This window comes from Peromyscus maniculatus, chromosome 21, assembly GCF_049852395.1.
Source record: "Peromyscus maniculatus bairdii isolate BWxNUB_F1_BW_parent chromosome 21, HU_Pman_BW_mat_3.1, whole genome shotgun sequence".
Lineage (NCBI taxonomy): Eukaryota > Metazoa > Chordata > Mammalia > Rodentia > Cricetidae > Peromyscus > Peromyscus maniculatus.
Window position 1 is genome coordinate 5850117 of NC_134872.1, and position 21949 is coordinate 5872065.

Genomic DNA, 21949 nt, shown 5'->3' on the forward strand with positions numbered 1-21949 from the left:
TTACAAGAGTTATATGCCAAGCAGTGGTTTAATCCAGCACTGGGGAGGCAGAGGCAAGTGGATCTCTGTGAGTTTGAGGCCAGCCTGGTCTACAGAGTGAGTCTCAAAAAACCAAAACAAACAAAAAGAGTTATGGTATGATTAGGTACATCTGCAATTAAGCAGAGTTTCAAACTGACCTGATCCCAAGCCTGTCAAAGAGCTGTTTTCTAAATAAAAAATTAAAAAAAAATTAAACCCAAAATCTCTTTAAGTTGCCAAAAATATCTGAACACACATTCTATCCTATAATCTAGCTCCTGTTGCTGTACAAATAGGAAATATGATAAAGGAAGATTTTATGGTCTTAGCTGAGAAATACCATACACCTTTTACACAAAGTCTGATTACAATGTTTCTCTCCTGTCTAAGATTTCCTGCCTCTAAGGTCCCTAGACACTGCTACCTACAGGCACCAGCCTCAAAGTGGCTTCGGTTTCATTTCCCTTAAGGAACATGTTGGCCATACCATCTTTGGAGATGACAAGAAAGCAAGCCTTGCCACACTATGTCCTGAGTATACACTACCAGGCACACTTAAGAGAACATTTACAGCTGGGGTAACTAATGCTGCGACCCCTAACTATAAAATTACTTCATTGTTACTTCACAACCATAATTTTGCTACTGTTATGAGTCATAACGTAAATATGTGACATGCAGGCTATCCGGTACATAACACTCGTGGAGGTCATGACCCACTGCTAGAGTGACAACAGCGACCCAATGTTACCAACCACCAACAAATCATGACCCAGGCACTGACTCGGACCTCTTAACTCCGCAGCAATTGCAACTTCAAGTCCTAGTCTGAAGACACACGACTGCTGTGTGATAGCTATGAAACGGGTCCTTTTAAAAAGCTACATACAGGCTGGGAGCAGTAATACAGGATTTTAATCCTAGCACTCGGGAGGCACAGGCAGGGGGAGCTCTGTGAATTTGAACCCAGACTGGTTTTACATAGCAAGTTACAGATCAGCCAGGACTATACAAAAACTGTCTTAAAATACAAAAAAATCAAAAACAAAAACAAACAAACAAACAAAAAAGCTACACACAGGGCGGGATAGATACCCCAGAAGTTAAGAGCACTAGTTGATCTTGCCAAAGCTAGGTTCAATCCTATCACCCACAGGGTGTGGCTCACCACCATCTGTCGCTCCAGTCTCAAAGGCTCTAACACCCTCTTCTGGCTTCCTAGGGTACTGTATGTACATGATGCATGGACATAAACATACACGTCACCAGCACTCATGTGCACATGTCACCAAGCAGACACACACATCAATAGAAAGCTACACACTGGGATCAAGATGACTTAGCAGGTAGACACTTGTTGCCAAACGTGATGGCCTGAGCAAACACATGAAACCCAGGGGGTGAAAGGAGAGAAACAGGCTGTCCTCTGATTTCCACATGAGAGCCTTGGTACACATGTGTACACACAAATAAATAAATAAATGCAATAAAACAACAACAAAAAAAAAACCCTTAAAACCTATATACTGAACCCAGAGAGGCACACTGGATAAAGTACACGCCACCAATCCCTTCAACCTGGATCCCACGGTGGAAGTAGAGAACCAACTCCTGGAAAGTTGTCCCTGATCACCACAAACACACTGCGGCATGCCCTCCACCAATAGTAGCATCTTTTCTCTAAAAATAAAGATTAGGGTCATTATAACCCCATTCTTAGCACCTCAAATGCAACGAAGAGCTGCTCCTGCAAAGGCCTGCTATGTACACAGACCTAACACCTTCACACCCCAGGTAGCACACCCTTCGGATGACAAGCGGGGGTGGGGGGTGGGGGGGTGCATGCTTTTTTTTTTTTTTTTAAGATTTATTTATTATGTATACTGTGTTCTGTCTGCATGTATACCTACATACCAGAAGAGGGCACCAGATCTCATTACATATGGTTGTGTGCCACCATATGGGTGCTGGGAATTGAACTCAGGACCCCTGGAAGAGCAGCCAGTACTCTTAACCTCTGAGTCATCTCTCCAGCCCTGGTAGTATGTCTTTATCCCAGCACTTGGGAAGCAGAGGGATGCAGAGCAGATCTCTTGAGTTCAAGGCTAGCCTGGTCCACAAAGCCCTCAAAGACAGCCAGGGCTACAGAGAGAAAGAAACCCTGTCTCAAACACTCCCACCCCCAAAAAATACAAAAACAAAAACAAAAAATGTGCAACTTAAAGAAGACAGCACCAAAGAGATTACCCAGACAACAAGAACAAAAATAAATAATTTTATCAAGAAGTAAAAGTAGCCAGGCGGCAAAGGCCTGTAATACTCCTAGCACTTAGGAAATGAACCCAGGAAAGACGACCAAAGTTCAAGGCCAGCCTGGTCTCCAATGCCAAGCAACTCAGGGCTACATTCTGAGAAACTGACTGAAACCATCTCCCCAACCCCACCTCCACAAAAAAAAAAAAACAAAAAACAAAAAAAAAACACCTATCATTTTCTAGGATAGAAGCTAGGTGACATGGCAGTACATGGCCACTAGCCCAGCATTTGGGAGGCCTTGTGGCAGGAGGATCACGAATTGAAGGTCAGCTTGGCTACAATGTAAGACTTGTCTCAAATAGGAAATTTGCCAAGGCTAAAAAGAGGGAGTGTCTATATACTGGCAGGGCCCACCACGCTGGGCACAATGACTGAAAACATGCTAAGGGGAACTGCAGTGCAGTCCAACTCCAGGGCTCTAGAGTCAGAGCAGCTATCTCAAAGAAGAATCCAAACAATTACAATATATCAACAACCAGACCAGACCTTCAAAATCCAGAGAAAAACAGCGCCAGTCTTCAAATAGATGGCCCAGCCAAATGTCTTATCAATTATGGGTCAGATTATGAAAAAAGTTGATTCAGAATGCCAAAGGCTCAAATATTTCCAATGCATTATCAAAAAGTCTAATTTTAAGGGGGTAGAGGATTTTCAAAGGCTCTAAATCACAGAAATGAAACACCAGGTTGAGAACCATGCAACAGGCCTACAGCTCAAGTAGGAAAACCGGTATGGAACTGAGACTCTAGAATATTATATTATATTTTATTTTATTTTATTATTTTTTTTATTTTATTTTATTTTATTATTTTATTTTATTTTATATATTTTATTTTATTTTATTTTATTTTTTTATTTTATTTTATTTTATTATTTTATTTTATTATTTTATTTTATTATTTTATTTTATTTTATTTTATTATTTTATTTTATTTTATTATTTTATTTTATTTTATTATTTTATTTTATTTTATTATTTTATTTTATTTTATTATTTTATTTTATTATATTATATTTTATTTTATTTATTTTATTTTTTATTTTATTTAATTTAATTTTATTTTATTTTATTTTATATTTTATTTTATATTTTATTTTATATTTTATTTTATTTTATTTTATTTTATTTATTTTATTTTAGTTTATTTTATTTTATTTTATTTTATTTTATTTATTTTATTTTAGTTTATTTTATTTTATTTTATTATTTTATTTTATTTTATTTTATTTTATTTTATTTTATTTTATTTTATTTTATTTTATTTTATTTTATTTTATTTTATTTTATTTTATTTTATTTTATTTTATTATTTTATTTTATTTTATTTTATTTTATTTTATTTTATTTTATTTTATTTTATTTTATTTTATTTTATTTTATTTTATTTTATTTTATTTTATTATTTTTTAAAGACAGGGTCTCCCTACATGGCTCTGGCTGCCCTGGAACAAACTCTGTAGACAAGGCTGCCCTTGAACTCAGAGATCCATCTGCCTCTACCTCCCAAGTGCTGAAATTAAAGGAATATGCCACAATGTCTGGTATAGAAAACTTCTTAAATATTTATTTTTATTTTATGTATATGGATGTTTTCTCTCATGTATACCTATGTACCACAAAGCCAGAAGAGAGCATCAGATACCCGGGAACTGGAATTATAGATGGTTGTGAGTCATGTAGGTGCTGGAAATCCAATCTGGGTCTTCTGCAAGAATAGCCAATGCTCTTAACCACTGAACAATCTCTCCAATTCCTTAGAATACTACTTTTTTTTTAAGAGGAAAAAAAAAGTGCTGTCAGAACACTTGAGTATCTAATAATACTGAAAAGAAATTATACACCTGGAAGAAATGAGAATAATTTAATTTGAAAACAAAAATAAAAAAACAATTCAACAAAAACACCTAGAAGACCAAGCAATCAAAGACTGGAAAAACCACCATCTCCAGGAAGGACAGCAAAAGACTGTGCAGAAAAGCCAGTGCTGGGGGCAGCAGCTCGCTCACCCCTGCAATCTCAGCACCAGAGGGATGAAGCAGCAGGACTAACAAATTGAAGGCCAACCTAGAGTTACATGGTCAGCCCTTTCTTGGAAATGGGGGTGGGGCATGTGTGCATGGTTAATGAAAGGATTTAGGGATATAGCATTCACCAGGCCCTAGAAGAAAAGTAATCCCAATACACTAATGGCTCAAGAATCAACACGCAGTTAAATGGCTGTTAACACACACTAAAGCCAGGCTACCCAGACATCCAAGTCTGTCATCACAGCACTCCAGGCAAGAAGACTGAGCAAGGTCAAGGCCAGCCTAATCTACACAGGGAGACCCTCTCAAAACACACAAGCTAACACTTCTCTAGTACAGCTTTTTCAAAGTTCTTTTTTGGGAACAGAAGGGACTGGAGGTTTCCCTATGTCAACCAGGACAATCTGGAATGCCTCAATTAACCTAACCTAGAAATCCCTCCCAGATGTGCCTGTATGATCATCTCTTAGGTGATTTTATATCCTGTCAAATGAACAATATCAACCATCTCACTGCTTAATCACTAAAAGTCACATCACATTGACTTGCCAGTTTCTAAATACATACCAGATATTATAAAAGCCTAATGTGGGGCTGCAGCTCAGTTGAGTTCTCGCCTAGCATGCACAAAACCCCGGGTGCCATCCCCACCACGACATAAACCCCGTGTGTTGGTGCATGATTGTAATCCCAGGCAGGGGGTTCAGAAGCTCCAAGCCATTCTTGGTTAGAGTTAGTTCAAGGCCAGCTTGGGGTTCGTGGTTATTTGTTTATATAACTCTTAGGTGAGGATGGACATAGGATGAAAGGAAAAGCAAAGAATCAAAAAAAGACTAGATTTGTTTCCCAGCACTGAACCAAAAGAGGGCAAGGAAGGGAACAGGTAGATTATACATCACTATAGAAAAATCCACACAGAGGGCTACGTAAGTAAAGGCAAAAGTGTCGTAAACAAAGCTAAAAGACACACTCAACAGAAGGAAAAACTTTACTGACAACTTTTAATGTCAATTTCATGGGACTTGAACCCAGGCCTCGTTTGTGCATGCTGAGACTATTCTAATAATGAATTACAAATCCAGTGCTAACAGAGTTTCCAGAATTATCTTGATGAGGATTATAAAAGTTCCCAACAAGAAATAAGTATCTGAGTGTGCTAGGCCAACTAGCCTGAGCTGATCACTACACAGTACAAACCCATGGAATGTCACACCATGCCCTAGAAACACAAGTTAACTACTGTATCTATTGAAATGGATAAATGAAAGGATGGGAGTGTAGCTCAGTGGTACAGCATTTACCTAACATGGTCCTGGCTTAGCCTTCCCAGCTCCCAAAAATAAACATTTCATTTTTTCGATTTTGATGCTAGAAACTGATTTGAGGGATACAAGATACAGCTATTTTCCTTACAATGCAAACAACTCACATAAATCAAGGGAAAATATAACTACCTCACACAAGTCACAGAAAATACAAACAACCAATGAAAACAGAAAGATGTACAATCTCCCAGATCAAGCAGCTCAGATACTTATAACTCCAGCCATAGCCAGGGCTTCTGAGGCTTTATGGCCTCCTCTGACACTCTGGGATACATTCATACATTCATGTGCGTCATGTATGCGCGCGCGCGCGCGCGCGCACACACACACACACCATACACACAAAAAATGCATTTTTTAAAAAAATAAAAGAACACATGGGTACACAGACACACAAACAAAACATATACATTAAACCGAATAACATTGAAAAACCAAATAATAGCAGGGCAATGGTGGTGCATGCCTTTAATCCCAGCACTCGGGAGGCAGAGGCAGGCAGATCTCTGTGAGTTCGAGGCCAGCCTGGTCTACAGAGTGAGATCCAGGACAAGTACCAAACTACAAAGAGAAACCCTGTCTCAAACAAAACAAAAACAAACAAAAAAAAGAAAGAAAAAAACAAGTAATAGAACAACAAAAAGTTCTGGTGGTTAAAAAAAAAAAAGCAAAATTTTAATGATTTTGAAATCCAGGTGGCCAGTACATAAACAGGGTTCATTATGTATTTTTCCTGAGCATATAACAAAGTAAACTACACGTGATAGATCACACTGGAGGCAGCAGAGGACAAGAGGAACAGGAGCTCCAAGCCAGCCCCAGGCTACATAAGACTGACTCTAAAGGGGTGTTGGGAAGGGGGGAATGAAAGAGTCAAGAAAACAAATAGCCACCCTGCCTATAAGCAAAGCACTGATCCACACCAGCAATCAAGGAAATGCAAAAACAGTTAACACCTTTTACCTGACAGACACACACACCTGCAAAGGTGAAAGCTTAACACTTCACAGAAAGCAGGCTCTACTGCCTCATTATCAAGACAAATTGCAACATCCTTCAAAGAGGTAATCTGGAACATTCTTGAGACCTTCTAAAATAATGAGCCAGATATGGTGGCACACATCTGTAATCCCAGGGCTGTAAACTGAGGCAGTATGATCAGCAATAGCTCAAGGCCAGTCTTGGATACATGAAAACTTGGCCACGTTACACAAATGGAGGGATCTGATGTGGCTATACACATCTGTAGCCCCAGCACTGAGGAAGCAACTATGGGCAGTATACTGCCGATTACAGGCCAGCCTCCACACAGTGAGTCTGCACAGTGCCAACTATGAGTTCTAGGCTAGCCAGGAATACAGGGAGAATCTCAAAGCAAGTGTCTATGGGGAAGGGGTGCCTATCTTTTCTGTCCTAAACAAATGAACTTGTTGTCAGTCATAAGTTACATTAAGAGAGAGAGAGATTAGGCAAGTTGGCATACTTTATAATAGTTAAAAACTAAAAAATTCTTCTGGGTTGTAGTTGTGCACACCTTTAATCCCAGCACTCAGGAGGCAGAGGCAGGTGGATCTCTGAGTTTGAGGACAGCCTGGTCTACAGAGTAAGTTCCAGGACAGCTAGGGCTACACAGAGAAACAGTCAAAAACAAAACAAAACAAAACAACAACAACAAAAAACATCTATTTTATTTTCTGTGTGTATGAGTGTATTTGGCCTGAATGTGTATGTCTGGAGGCCAGAAGAGGGTACTGGATCCCCTGAGACTGGGGTTACAGATGGCTGTGAGTTGCTGTGGGTCCTGGGAACTGAACCCAGGTTCTCTGTAAGAATAGTCAGTGCTTTTAACCGCCAAGTCATCTCCAATCTCCCATCTGTGCAGAGTTTACAATATACTTTAACATCTGTTTCTCACCATGTCCGTGATCTAGAAGGGAGGATGGATGAGGCTGTCCATAGTGGTAGAAGTACTGTGCCACTTTCTATAAGAACTTGAGGGGCCTGGTGGCGCAGGCCTTTAGTCCCAGCACTTGGGACTATCTCTGTGAGTTCGAGGACAGTCTGGTCTACAGGGCAAGATCCAGGACAGGCACCAAAACTACACAAAGAAACCTGTCTCAAAAAAAGAGCTTGAGCCCTAACCAGCCCCAAGATACTGAGGGATGATTGGATTTCATTCTTGGTGCTTTTGTAATGAATTGTTTAAACAGCCATTTATGGAATTTTTTAGGGTTTTTTGTTGTTGTTGTTGTTGTTGTTGTTTTTGAGACAGGGTTTCTCTATGTAGCTTTGCACCTGTCCTGGAACTCACTTGGTAGCCCAGGCTGGCCTCGAACTCACAGAGATCCGCCTGGCTCTGCCTCCTGAGTGCTGGGATTAAAGTCGTGTGCCACCATCGCCCGGCTTGTTGTTATTGTTTTTGAGACAGGGTTTCTCTGTAGCCTTGGCTGTCCTGGAACTCACTCTGTAGATCAGGCTGGCCTCGAACCTGGAGATCTGAACTGCTTTTATCTCTAGAGTGCTGGGACTAATGGTGTGCATAAATCTGGCAGGTCGGTGATGATGAAGGCCTTTAATCCCAGCACTCAGGAGGCAGAGGACAGGCTCCAAAGCTACACAAAGAAACCCTGTCTTGAAAAAACCAAAAAAAAAAAAAAAAGCTATGGGCACACAGGACAACAACCATCCCCCAAATAGTTAAAAGTGTAATAAACACAACAATTTAAAGACCCTGCGGCTGTCTTATTTTGGAGGATGCTTGCTAGCTGGAGTTTAAAGATTTTAGAGAAAAAGCATGTATTGATGTTCTCATTGAAAAAGACAAATGTTGAGGCAACTTGACGATTCAGAAGTGTGAGTCTATGTATACCCATCCGCACCTAAACCTTCCCAGCACCAACAATGTAGGCATAAGAGGACTAGCCTGGGCACACATTTTCACTCCAATCCCTGCTAACAGATTGAAGGTCTATGATGTAAGTTCAAAAGGAAATCAGAAAAAAAAAAACAAAACTTCCTGAATATGAGAGATGACGCAGCAGTTAAGAGCACTGGCTGCTCTTGCAGAGGACCTGGGTTCAGTTCTAACATCCATGTGGTATAGCTCAACTGCCTGTAGCTCCAGTTTCAGAAGATCTGATGACCTCTTCTGACCTCCATGAGTACCAGGCACACACATGGTACACATACCATGCAGGCAAAACACTCATACATAAAATACAATAATATAAATAAGTTAATTTAAAAAACACTAAGATGTTTCCACAAATGGAAAAAAAGAAAAATAAAAAAAACTTCAAAAAAAGAGGCTTTGGCTGGCTCAGCTGGTAGAATTCCTGCCTAGCAACCCCAGCAACACACAAACTGGACACGGGGATGAACATCTGTGATCCCAGCACAGGGGACATGGAGACCAGAGCACCAGGAAGTTTGAGGTTAGTATGGGCTGTGAGAGATAATGAAAACAAACAAACAAACAACCCAAGCTGTGGCAGCTCACACCTGTAATTCCTAAGCTCCAGAGGAAGGAGGATCACCTGAGGTGAGGGCCAGTCTGGCCTACAGAATGAGACCCAACCAGAGGGTACTTTAGAAGTCAGTCTTCTGCTGGCCAATCATTAGAGTGGATAGTCTGTAGGAGTCCATGAGTTGATGACCACAGAAGAGTAACTCACATGTGAACGCTCAGCACACCTCCCACGTATTACAATCACAGGCATGGGCCATCAAACCTGGCCTTTTTATGTGTAGGTAGGGCACACCTATAAAGCAGCAATAGGAAGATGGAGGCAGAAAGGTTCCATGTCACTAAAAGATGGGGCTATAACTGAGCTCTGGTCTAAATGCAGGAGGTCCTGTGTTCAATTCTAAGGAATAAAAAGAGAAAAAAAGAAAAAGTGGTCCTGCCAGTTAGCTCAGCAGATAAATGCATGCTTCAAAAACCCGATAACTAGCCAGGTGGTGGTGGCGGACACCTTTAATCCCAGCACTCAAGAGGCAGAAGCAAGTGGATCTCTGTGAGTTCGAGGTCAGCCTGGTCTACAGAGTGAGATCCAGGACAGACACAAAGCTACACAGAGAAACCCTGTCTTGAAAAAAACCAAAAAAACAAAAAAACAAAAAAAAAAAAAAAAAAGCCTTTCCACTTGCTGAGGCAGGGGATCAAGTGTTCAAGGCCATCGTGAGATGAGGTCTATAACAGTAAACATTTTCTCCCATCTCCTCTCATGTCTAAAACATTGCAGAAGATGCTCAGGAGCACACAGGCCCTTAGGGACATTGTCCCTGAGTAAATTTGTGTGCATGCTGATGCTATATAGAGGTAAGAGTTCAAAGGAGAGTTTTCTAAGAATGGCCCTAAGTGTGACAATTCCAGAAAACCCTGTGATTTCCTAAGCCAGAAAGAAAGGAGAGCACATTCTAAGGAGAAGAAAGTAGCTTACCCTTGGAAAAGCAAAGCTGGGAGTGAGAAGTGAGCACAAATAAGTGAAAAGGCCTCCACCAAAGACGACACACAGAGGATGGGGAAACATGTATCTACCACCCAGAACACATAAAGACCTCTCACAACTTCACAGAAAACCTATAAACCCAACTGAAAAGGGTCAGAGGACTAGAAGAGAGATTTGCGCAGAGAAAAGGTACGAATGGTCAACAAACATAAAAGATGCGCTATTGGAACCAGGAGAGCGGGAGTCCAAACCATGGGGAGGTGCTGGGGGAGATGGCTCAGCAGACAGAGGTGCTCACTGTAAAGGCCTACTGACCTAGTTCATCCAACATCATCCTGACTTCTACACAACCACATCCGCCACACGGCACACAATGAAACTCCGAAAGTCATGGAGTATTATTTAACATTCACTAGGATGATTTTTTTGTTGTTGTTTTTAAAGAAGTAGCTGTACTCAGGAGGCAGAAGCAGGTGGATCTCTGTGAGTCTGAGACCAGAGTGAGTTCTACAACAGTCAGAGCTGTTACACAGAGTAACCCTGTCTCAAAAAAACAAGAACAAAACAAAACAGGTTTTGGTGAAGATGTGGAGAAACTAGGACAGGCTCTCATTCATCTCTTGCAGAAATGTAAAATCAGTCACTGAAAAGTATTAGCAGTTCTTCAAAGACTGCAGGACCTAGCCATCCCACAGGACGCTTTCTACACAAGTGAAACAGTGCTCAAACACAGGTCCACACTCAGAACAGCACACGCACAGCAGCCAGGAGCAGAAGCCCCGAGATTTCCTGCAGCAGCAGGTGAGAGATGCACACACTGTGCTATGCACATACAGTGGAATATTACTCAGCCACAAAACGGAACCAGGTACTGACATAACATGGCTGCCCTGAAAACAACGTGCTAAATCAAAGAGCTAGACACAGGGCTGGGATGAGCTCAGAGACGCAGGCTAACTTAGCATGTGTGAAGCTCTGGAGGAAAGGAAAGGGGAAGGAAAAGAGAAAGACGGGACAAGCAGAGATGGGAGAAAGGAAGAAAGAAGCCAGACACAAAAGGTCAAATATTTTATCATTCTATTTATAGCCTAGTTCCATCTGAGGTAACAGAACTGAGGGCAGTTGCCAATGATGGTGGTGGGGGCCTGGACAGGAGGGGTGGGGGCAATTACGTAAAGACTGCAGCGGCCTCTGGGGTAACTGCTGCAAAGCCCTGTGAGCACACTGGAGTGATTTCACCAGGCCTGCTGGCTCACACCTGTGACCTCAGCGAGCTAAGAGGTAGAGAGAGGCAGGAGGGGCCAGGTGAGCCTCAGGTCAGCTGGGGTCACACAGCAGGATCGCCTCAAAACAAGACAGTTAATTTTGTGACAGCAATTTTTCTTTTTCTTTTCTTTTTTTTTCCAGAGCTGAGGACCAAACCCAGGGCCTTACACTTGCTAAGCAAGCGCTCTACCACTGAGCTAAATCCCCAACCCCAATTTTTCTCATTCTTAATACCACCACCACACCAATATTCTATACCAAAAACAACTCCACACTTGTCACTCATGACTCATCATCCCTATCCAAATAAAACTCCACAATAGACACAAATCTTTGCACAACCTGAACTGTACTCTGAGATTTTACTGGTAACTTAAGTGTAGACACAAGAATCTTCCTGGGTATCACGCAACTTTCCTTCATGGCTTCAGGTACAGAATTTACTATCAGAGAGCAAATCATAAAATCTAACAGGAGCAACCATCTCCTCCTTTTCTTTTACACTGATGCTAGTACCCACCCAAAACACACTTGTTTGTGACTGGGGCTGGAGAGACAGCTGAGTGGTTAAATAAAGAACTTACTTCTCTTTCAGAGGACCCAAGTTCAGTCCCCAGCACCCACAATGGATGACTCACAACTGCCTATAACTCTAGATCCAGGAATCTAATGCCTCTGGCCTCCATGGGCACCTGCACTCACGTGTACATACGACAACACAGACACACAAACATGCACATAATTTAAAATAATAAAAGTACTAAAAATACTTCTTGGTAGTTAGTTTTTGCTATTGCACAGTAGATGAACTTTGGGTTGGTGGTGGGTGGGACTGAAAAGATGGCTTAGTGGGCAATGCATTTGTGATCAAACCTGATGACCTGAGTTCAATACCAAGACCTACACTGCAGGAGTGAACCTAATTCCCACAGGTTGTCTCTGGTCTCCACTAGCGATTTGGGATGCACACTTCCCCCTCCCCACAAAAATTAATAAAAAAGAAAAAATAATAAAAAAAGAAAGAAATACGCCTATGCCCACACTGACTGTAATGCTAATCCTTACTTACCTGTGACTGGAAATGCAAGCACTGTGGTAACAGCACAGTGTAAACATTGTGTCTTCAGAAAGACAGCAATGTACTTTTTCTGTTCTTTTAAACCAAGATGACACTCAGGGAGCAAAAACAGGAGGATCAAGTTCAAGGCCAACCTGAGCTATTTAGCAATAACTCAAAAGAAAAGGGAAAAGGTTGGGAGGCCTTGCCACTCCCCCAGGGTTTGGTTCCCAGCACTCACATCAGTCAGTTCACAGCCACCTGCAATGACAGTTTCCGGAGACCCAGACACTTCTGTCCTTCCAGGGCAGGTTAGAGCACACAAGAACCCACACAAACAATTTTTTTTAAAAAGAAAACCCTACAGAAAAAGAAAAAGAAAAAGAAAGAAAGAGAGAGAGAGAGAGAGAGAGAGAGAGAGAGAGAGAGAGAGAGAGAGAGAAAGAAAAGAAAGAAACCCCTAATCCAGGCAGTGGTGGCGCACACCTTTACTCCCAGCACTCAGGAGGCAGAGGCAGGTGGATCTCTGAGTTCAAGGCATCCTAGTCTATAGAGCCACTTCCAGGACAGCCAGAGCTACTCAGAGAAACCCTGTCTCAGACAAACCAAAACCAAACAAGCAAAAACCCTAAAATGAACATGTTCTATTTATAAGCTATAAGGTTCTATTATATCAAGAGTCCCACATTCTATGTGCTACTTAAGAAGGAACGTAACAGAAAACCTAGAGTAAGAACTCTCCCCAGTGGAGAATAACCTCAGGCAACCGGCTGGCCCCAGCCCTCTCAGGTTCTTTTCTCATGTTAGTGTTTAGCACACTTTTTTCTCTTGGTGCTGGGAGTTAAACTCAGGACCTCACAAATGTTAAGTACACACTATTAGTGAATGACTCCCTCACCCCAACATGCATTTGGGGTGGGGGGTGTTGAAGCAAGTCTCAAACAGCTGAGGATGACCTTCATCTCCAGGGATTTCAGGTATGCCCCACTAAGCCTGACTCACACATACTTTTAAAGACGACTACTGAAATATCAAGTTTTATGTTTAAACCAGAGACTAGATGAGAACTCATGGGTCATCATACAAGTCAATGTTGGGATAATCTTTTGGAACACTGTGTGAACAAAGATGTGCCTATGTCCTTCCTCACTTGCCTGAGGCACCTTCTGATTGGTTTAATAAAGAGTTGAATGGCCAACAGCTAGGCAAGAGAGGATAGGCAGAACTTCCAGGCAGAGACAGGAACTCTGGAAAAGAATCTGAAGCAGTGCCGGGTGGTGGTGGCGCACGCCTTTAATCCCAGCACTCGGGAGGCAGAGCCAGGCGAATCGCTGTGAGTTCGAGGCCAGCCTGGGCTACCAAATGAGCTCCAGGAAAGGCGCAAAGCTACGCAGAGAAACCCTGTCTCGAGAAACCCTGTCTCGAAAAACAAAAACAAAAAAAAAAAAATCTGAAGCAAATAGACTTGGAAAAAGTCAGATATCCGGTACTGAGAAGTAATGAGCCATGTGGCAGAACATAGATTAATATAAATGTGTTTAAGTTACAAGAGCTAGTTAAAAACAAGCCTAAGCTAAGGCCAAGCTTTCATAATTAATAATAAGTCTCCATGTCATTATTTGGGAGGTGGTATTCCAAGGAAAGTCCAACTACAGATAAAATTGATTTTCACACCAGATTTCAGCTCCATTACTCTGGTTCCACCTTCACTGAACAGGAGAGCACTACTGCACAAGAATGCTTCCCTTAGCCAGGCAGTGGCAGCCCACTCCTTGGACCAGCCTGGTCTACAGAGCGAGTTCCAGGGCAACCAGAAACCCTGTCTTGAAAAACGAAAACAAAAAAGAATGCTTTCCTCAGCTTCTTCTAAAAAACATCTGTTCCAAACCATTACTATTGGCTAGCATCCACAAAATCTTAGCATGGTATATACTAGGTATGGCGCTGTTCACCTATAATCCCAGCACTCCAGTAGAGGCAGGACAATCAAAAGTTCAAGGTCATCCTAAACTACACAACAAACTCAAGACCAGCCTAGTGTACAGGAAACCCTTTCTCAGACATTAGAAAAATATCTGCTTATACCCATGGTAGATGCAGCCAATGAGCCAAAAAATAACCCACTGCTCCATGAAGACCCTAGTGACAGCCTATAAGGTTTTAACACCTAAACTGCACAGCATGAACCTAAGAATGGCCAACACTGGGGGCTGGAGAGATGGCTTGGTGGTTAAGAGCACTGGCTGCTCTTCCGGAGGTCCTGAGCTCAATTCCCAGCAACACATGGTGGCTCACAAATATCTATAGTGGGATCTGATGCCATCTTCTGATATAAAGTTGTACATGCAGATAAAGCACTCATATACATAAAGTAAATTAATTTTAAAAAATAGTCAACACTATCCTCCAACAGGGAAAAACTACAGCCACACTCACATATCAGCCCAAGGCTAACTCCTAGCTTAAGGTCCTCTAAAATAAAGTGCTGCCAAGAGTGATGGGGCACACCTTTGATTCCAGCACTTGGGAGGTAGAGGCAGGTGGATTTCTGTGAGTTAGAGGCCAGCCTGGGCTTCAGAGTTCTGAAACAGCCAGCCGGGCTACATAGAGAATCCTGTCTCAAAAAAAAAAAAAAAAGGTATTTATGCTGAGAACTTCATCTGAACACATAAAAAGAGAATGGGTTAGAGAATGGGAAGTGAGTTTAAAGGTTATTTAACATGGAATTATACACTTAAAACTAGTTTAAGATGGTAAATTTCGCCGGGCAGTGGTGGCACACGCCTTTAATCCCAGCACTCAGGAGGCAGAGGTAGGCCGATCTCTGTGAGTTCGAGGCCAGCCTGGTCTACAGAGTGAGTTCCAGGACATCCACCAAAGCTACACAGAGAAACCCTGTCTCGAGAGAAAAAAAAAAAAAAAAGATGGTAAATTTCATGAGTGTATGCTGTGGAATGTCGTTCTGTATGCTGTGAATATGTGTTGCTGATTGGTGGATAAATAAAACAGACTGGCCAGTAGCCAGGCAGGAAGTAGAGACAGGGTAAGCAAACAAGGAGAATTCTGGGAACAGGAAGGCTGAGTCAGGAGATGCCAGCCCACCACCCAGGGAGCAGCATGTAATGGCACACAGGTAAAGCCACAGAACACATATAGATTAACAGAAATGGGCTGAGTTTAAGTGTAAGAGCTAGTCAGTATTAAGCCTGAGCTAATGGCCAAGCAGTTATAATTAATATAAGCCTCTGTATGTTCATTTGGGTCTGAGCGGCTGTGGGACCAGGAAAACTCCAACTACAAGTGTATCTTTTTTTTTTTTTTAATATTTTAATACAGGACAAGGATTCATTTAGCCCAAACTGACGTAAAATTGGTAAGCATCCTCAATCTTCCACGTGATGGATTACAGGCAACTGATCACCTACAAATTCTTTTATTTTTTATTTTATTTGAGACAGGGTCTTGTTATGTAGCCCTGGCTGTTCTGGAACTCCCCATATAGTCCAGGCTGGCCTGGAACTCACATAGATCCGCCTGCCTCTGCCTCTTAAGTGCTGGGATTACAGGTGTGTGCCCCTACCACCTGGCCAAATTCTTTATTCATAGCCCAGTAGCATGTCTGAAAAAGTTTCACTAATAGGAAATTTTACTAATCTACAAAACATTACATTTAGCTTTTTCGGTGCTGGAGATTCAATCTAGACTATCATGGATGGTTGGCAACTGCTCTAACCACTGAGCACATCCCAGCCTTCAGTTTGGCTTTTGGATACTGAGTTTACTCCCGCAGGACATAGTCACTGGTGGCCTTTGTGAAGAAGAAGTTCTACTGATCCCAGCACCATTTCTGGCAGCTAAAATAAGTACTAGAAAGATGCTCTGTAAAAACAATAATTAAAAAAATCATCTTTTAAAAAAAAAGCTCAGGGCCGGGCGGTGGTGGCGCACGCCTTTAATCCCAGCACTCGGGAGGGAGAGCCAGGCGGATCTCTGTGAGTTCGAGGCCAGCCTGGGCTACCAAGTGAGCTCCAGGACAGGCGCAAAGTTACACAGAGAAACCCTGTCTCGAAAAACCAAAAAAAAAAAAAAAAGCTCAGAGTGGTGGTGAACACCTTTAATTCCAGCACTGGGGCAGCAGAGGCAAAGGGAATCTTTGAGTTCCAGGCCGGCCAGGTCTACAAAGTGAGACCCTGTCTCAAAAAAATAACCAGAACTTCTTGGACAGAAAGGGGACACACCTGAACCCCAGCACCTGGGATGTAGAAGCAGGAAGACCAGGGGCTCTAGTCCAGCCTAAACTATGTAAGATCTTGTATGAACAAAAAAAGAGGAGGAGGTAGATGATAAATATGTAAGGGCCAAAATGTTCCATTATTTTATTGATAGGAACAACAAAAATACTTAATTTTGAAAACAACAGTGTAATCTTTTCAGTTTGGGTTTCATTTTAGAAGACTCGGGATGTTCATTTTAAAATAATGGTTCACTGCCACTGTATTGTTTTAGCTGCTTATTATCTAAGCTCTGCTTCATGCTACCTTCTGTCTGTATTTCAAATCTCACAAGCTGATGTCATTTTGAAGACTTGAATGACACATTGTTTCTCACCTTCCATCTGCTCAGAGTTAAATGTTAAAGAATGTTGTGTGGTATTTATTTAATAAAGTCTTTGAGACAGGTTTTCTCTGGGTAGCCCTGGCTGTCCTGGAACTGGCTCTGTAGACCAGGCTGGCCTTGACCTCAGAGATCTGCCTGTCTCTGCCCCCCAAGTGCTAGGATTAAAGGTGTGCACAATGACCCTGGCTCTGGCTACAGATTTTAAGTACACAGTTTGGTGGTGTGGTCTTTGGCTTTGTCTTGTTTTTGTGGGGTTTTGTTTTGAGAACTTTAATTTTTTTTTTAATTAAAAAATATGAGATGGGTGATGGTGGCACAAGCCTTTAATCCCAGCATTTGGGAGACAGAGGCAGGCAGATCTCTTGTAAATTTGAGGCCAGCCTGATCTACACAGAAAAATTCCAGGACAGCCAGAGCTATGTAATAGAGACCCTGTCTCAAAAACAAACAAAAACAAAAACTCACCTTTATTATTACTTTGTGTGAATACTGCATGCAGGTGTATTGAAGTCAGAGGTCAACTTTTGGGAGTCAGATTTTTTTTGTTTTCCCCTCCCAAAACAAGGCTTTTCTCTGTGTAACAACCCTAGCTGTCCTGGAACTTACTCTGTAGACCAGGCTGGCCTCAAACTCACAGAGATCTACCTGCCTCTGCCTCCTGAGTGCTGGGACTAAAGGTGTGCACTACTACCACCTGGCTTGGGCAGTCAGGTTCTTCCTTTTTCTTAGCCACCCACAGTGCCTCAGATGTTCCTCACTTTTCACAAACCCCAAAACAATCTTAGATAGCACATACCCCTCAAGCATATAAAATTAAGTTGGTTTTGTAATCAGAATAACTCCAGTAATAAACACTGACAGCAAAAAATAAAATAAAATAAACAACGAACACTGGCAGCACTAAAAACGTAGCTGGGCCTGATAGCCCACATCTGTAATCCGAACACTCAAGAGATCAATGCATGCTTGAGGCTAGCCTGGGATACAGTGGAGGCTGTCTCAAACAAACCAAAAACCAATGAGTGAACTAAAAACTTACTTCAGTACTTAAATGGTCAGTCAGGAGAAACTGGAGAGAAATAATGTTCTTTTCCTACCAAACTGGCAACAACATGCCAAGCTTCCTATTGTAAATAAGAGGGAAAAGCTGGGAGGTGGGAAGCAGGCAGGCAAAAGAACACAAGATAGAGCGCCTAGGAAGGACACTACAACAATAGCCCTTCTTTCTTTAGTCAATCACCTGTCACTCTGTTCCAGTCATAGGTCTGCAGTTTGAGACAGTGTCTTGGTGTGTACCTCTTGGCTGGCCTGGAACTTGCTATGTAGACCACCAGGCTGGCTTCAACTCACCGATATCTGCCTGCTTCTGTCTCCAGAGTGCAGGGACTAAAGGTGTGCGTCCACCAAACCCAGCAAGTTGGTGCCTAGAAAGTTAACTACAATCCTTGCATCGGATCACCTGGACCTCAGGTACAAGCGGAAGGGCTGGAGATAGCTAGGCAGCTAAGAAAGCACACTGCTCTTGCAGAGGCCCTGAGCTGAGTTCCCAGCACGCACTACTTCCCCAACTCCAGCCCAAGTGGATCCGATGCCTCGAGCCTCCAAAAGAACCTGCACACACATGCACATACTAACTCGTAATTACAAAATAAAGATAAACCTCTAAGGTTTTTGTTTTGTTTTTAAGATACAGCAGAAGTTACAAGTGCTTAGTTAACTCTAAAGGCTGTATTCTGCATTCAATGCCTCCGAGTTTACCAAACTCTAAAAATTCAGCCCCGCTCTTGCTGTTAACGACTGGCTTTTAAAGACCAATAACAAAAACGTACACTCCACCCATGGGTCTCATCCACAAATAAGCGTCATGGTGTGTGTGTGGGGGGGGGGGGAATAGGCACGGAGTGGGATAAAGACCTAAGCTTACAAAGTCTTTTCAGGCACTGCTTCAGGCATTTGGTGGACATGGAAATAAACGCGAGTTTGTTCGAGGGGTGCCAAGAGAAACAAAACTCCGCAAGTCCGGGCACCAAACGCGGAACACGGGGCAAAGGGCATGCACCTCCTTGCTTTTCGCCCAAATCCCGATTCGTTGCTTCACCTGGAGCCTTTCAAAGGCAGTCTAATGGTCTCCGGTTCCTCCCTCCTCCTGAGCGAACTCAACAATCCCTACTACCTGGAGACCAGGGGAAAGTCGTGCTTACCAAAAACAAGCGCAGCTGTCAGAGCCAAGAAACACGTCCGTACCGTACCATAGTCGCTTGCCCCGCTTCAGTCTGCACTACTCAACTACAAGCCAAAACACTTGGTCCCCAGCCTAAGCTACCGTTCTCCATTTTTCCAGGGGTGTTCGGTCAGATAAGCCGGCCGGTCTCCACTCCCTCTATCTACTCCGTGTATTCAGTAGGCTTGTCAAAGTTCCCAACGCCAACCAACCCCCTGCCAGGACTCCAGCGTCTTCACTGCGTTCCCGCCCCCAAGATCGGCTCCTTTCCTTCACTTTCTGAGGACTTTTCCTAGATCTTGCCCCAGGTCTGACACTCCAGGTCCTCCATCAGATCTCACCTCTGCCTGGCACAACTCTTCCTTGTTCATACGCAGCTGATTATCATTCGTGTCGTTCCTCCCGAGCCTCCCCCCCCCAAAAAAAAGTTGTTTTTTCCTTATCTCTACTCAGATGGAGACACACACACACACGATCTACTCTCAGCTCCGAGATCTCTCCCGTGCCCAGGCAGGGTTCGACCTCTGCACCTAACACACTCCCTCCGAGTTCCCTCACAGCCCTGCCATCCTCAGTTCCTTCACACCTATTTAAAAGAAAAATACTCCACAACGCTCATTTCCTGTGCCTTTTTTTTTTTTTTTACGTCCAGAACACACGCTGCTCGTCCCAGATCAACTGCCTTGGCTTCGATCCCACGACTTCTCCCCTCTCCCCACGTTCGTCGGGCTCGGACTCCCCCAGCCACCTCCCGGCCTGGGCCCGGCCCGGCCCGGCCCTGCCCTGTCCCGCCAGCGGGCTCGGGTGTTCCTTCCCTCGGGGCCGCGAGGCCGCGGCCAGCAGGGCCGGCTGGCTCCGCGTGGGGCCGGCTCACCAGTTGGTCATGTCCAGGAAGAAGGCGCAGCCGGCCGGGTTGAGCTGGAAGCCGAGCAGCCGCTGGAACTCGGAGATGAGCACGTCCTTGTCGGTGGTGCCCAGGCAGCTGAACTTCTGCATGAGCTCGGGGTCCAGGTCCACGTCCATGCCCTCCATGGCGGGGGGCCCGGACGCCCAGCTTCCTTCGCCCTGGCCTGCTTCCCCACGGGCGGCCGCCGCGCCCGGGCCCGGGCCCCACGAAGGGCGGCCCGCTGCTGGCCGGCGCCGCGCGCGCTGCTCCGAGGCAGGCCCCAGGCCTCTCACCGCCTCATGGGCTGCGCGCGCCGCGCCGCGCCGCACCGCTCGCTCCCTCTCGGGCTAGCTTTCGGGCTCGCGCTCCCCCCCCTCCCACCCCCCCCAGCGCCCGCCTCCGCCGCCGCCGCCGCCGCTGCCGCCGCCGCGGTTTGCAGCCCAGCCGCCTCCGCCTCCTCACGCGCCGCGCCCAATGCGCACGCGCGGGGGTGGGGGTGGGGGTGGGGGGGTCACCTGGGCCCCGCCCCTTCCTCTCCCGGAGGCCCGCCCTTAGTGACGTCATAAGCCGGTGACGTCTCTCGCGTGACCTCACCTCGGCGGAGCGGAGGGGGCGGGAAGGTGAGGGGGGAGCAGGAGAGGACGGGCGGGGGGAGGGCTGCGCGGCGCGGGTCTCTCTGTCCCCGCGCGAGTCCCCACGCTGCGTGGGAGGGGTCTCGAGCTTGGGATGCACTGCTGTGACCAGCAGCCCCACCCCTGTGCTGATGGGGGAGCCAGAAGTCGCCTCGGGGGACAGAGAACGGGGCAAGGTCAGAGTGCAAAGGGCACCATAGAGCCCGATCTTCTTCCTGAGCGCTGAAAGGACTTCTTCAAAAAAAGACACTTTCCCAGAGGGCACGCCCCCGGGGACGCTTGGTCCCAGGCCTCTGACTGGAGTTTATCATGACGGCTTATGTAATTATGCAGCCTTCGCATGGCGTCTCCAGGAAATAAAGGCAGCCGCACACAAGCGTCACTCACAGGTCCAGATGCACACACTGCCTTTGCTGCAATTCAGCAAATCCAGTTCTGCCTTTCAAACAAGACAAAAACATGACTGTATACTGTGTGCAGTGGGTCTCACTACCTCTTCGAGGCCCCGTTTGAAGATGAAGGATGAGAAAGCTGTGGAGAAACCCATCTGCCCATTCTGTTACCAAATGTGTTTTCAGTATCTCCTGTTGCCAGGTATAACTAGGTATGGAGAGAGGGTGGGTAAGAAATGACCTGCAACTGGGGCCATGGCTTAATAAACTGTTTGCCTGTGGGCATGAAGACCTGAGTTCCTGAGACCTGCTACTCAGCCCCCGCTTATAAGGTCTGGCTGACGGCCAAGGGTGGTGACGCTGGTCTCACCCAGCACTCTAGAGGCAGAGGCAGGCGGGTCTCTGTGAGCTCAATGCCAGCCTGGTCTACATAGTGAGTTCCAGGTCAGCCACGCCTGCGTAGTCAGATACTTACCGCCCCCCCCCCCGCCCCTCCCTGCTCCCCCACAAGGTTTCTCTGAATAATAGCCCTGGCAGTCCTGGATCTCATTTTGTAGACCAGGCTGGCCTCGAACTCACAGAGATCCGCCTGCCTCTGCCTCTCAAGTACTGGAATTAAAGGCTAAAGGAGTGTGCCACCACCGCCCGGTATAAGACACTTTCTTAAAAAAAAAAAAAAACAGTGAGATGGTGGTGGCACATGCCTTTAATCCAGCAGACATGTGCACACAATAGTC

General features: G+C 44.5%; 1 protein-coding gene across 4 annotated transcripts in view; it reads right to left on the minus strand.

The window, feature by feature from the left end:
- Ilrun (inflammation and lipid regulator with UBA-like and NBR1-like domains) overlaps positions 1-20563 on the minus strand; it is a 78025-nt gene extending 57462 nt beyond the window's left edge. For 2 of the 4 annotated variants that reach the window (XM_006983126.2, XM_006983128.2), the window contains exon 1: positions 20177-20560. In XM_006983126.2, the coding sequence (XP_006983188.1) occupies positions 20177-20334 (158 nt within the window). In that variant the 5' untranslated portion in view covers positions 20335-20560. Of the gene's footprint in view, positions 1-20176 lie in introns of all 4 variants that reach the window. The other 2 variants (XM_042266011.2, XM_006983125.2) reach the window with 2 other exon arrangements.
- Positions 20564-21949: the final 1386 nt, after the last annotated feature.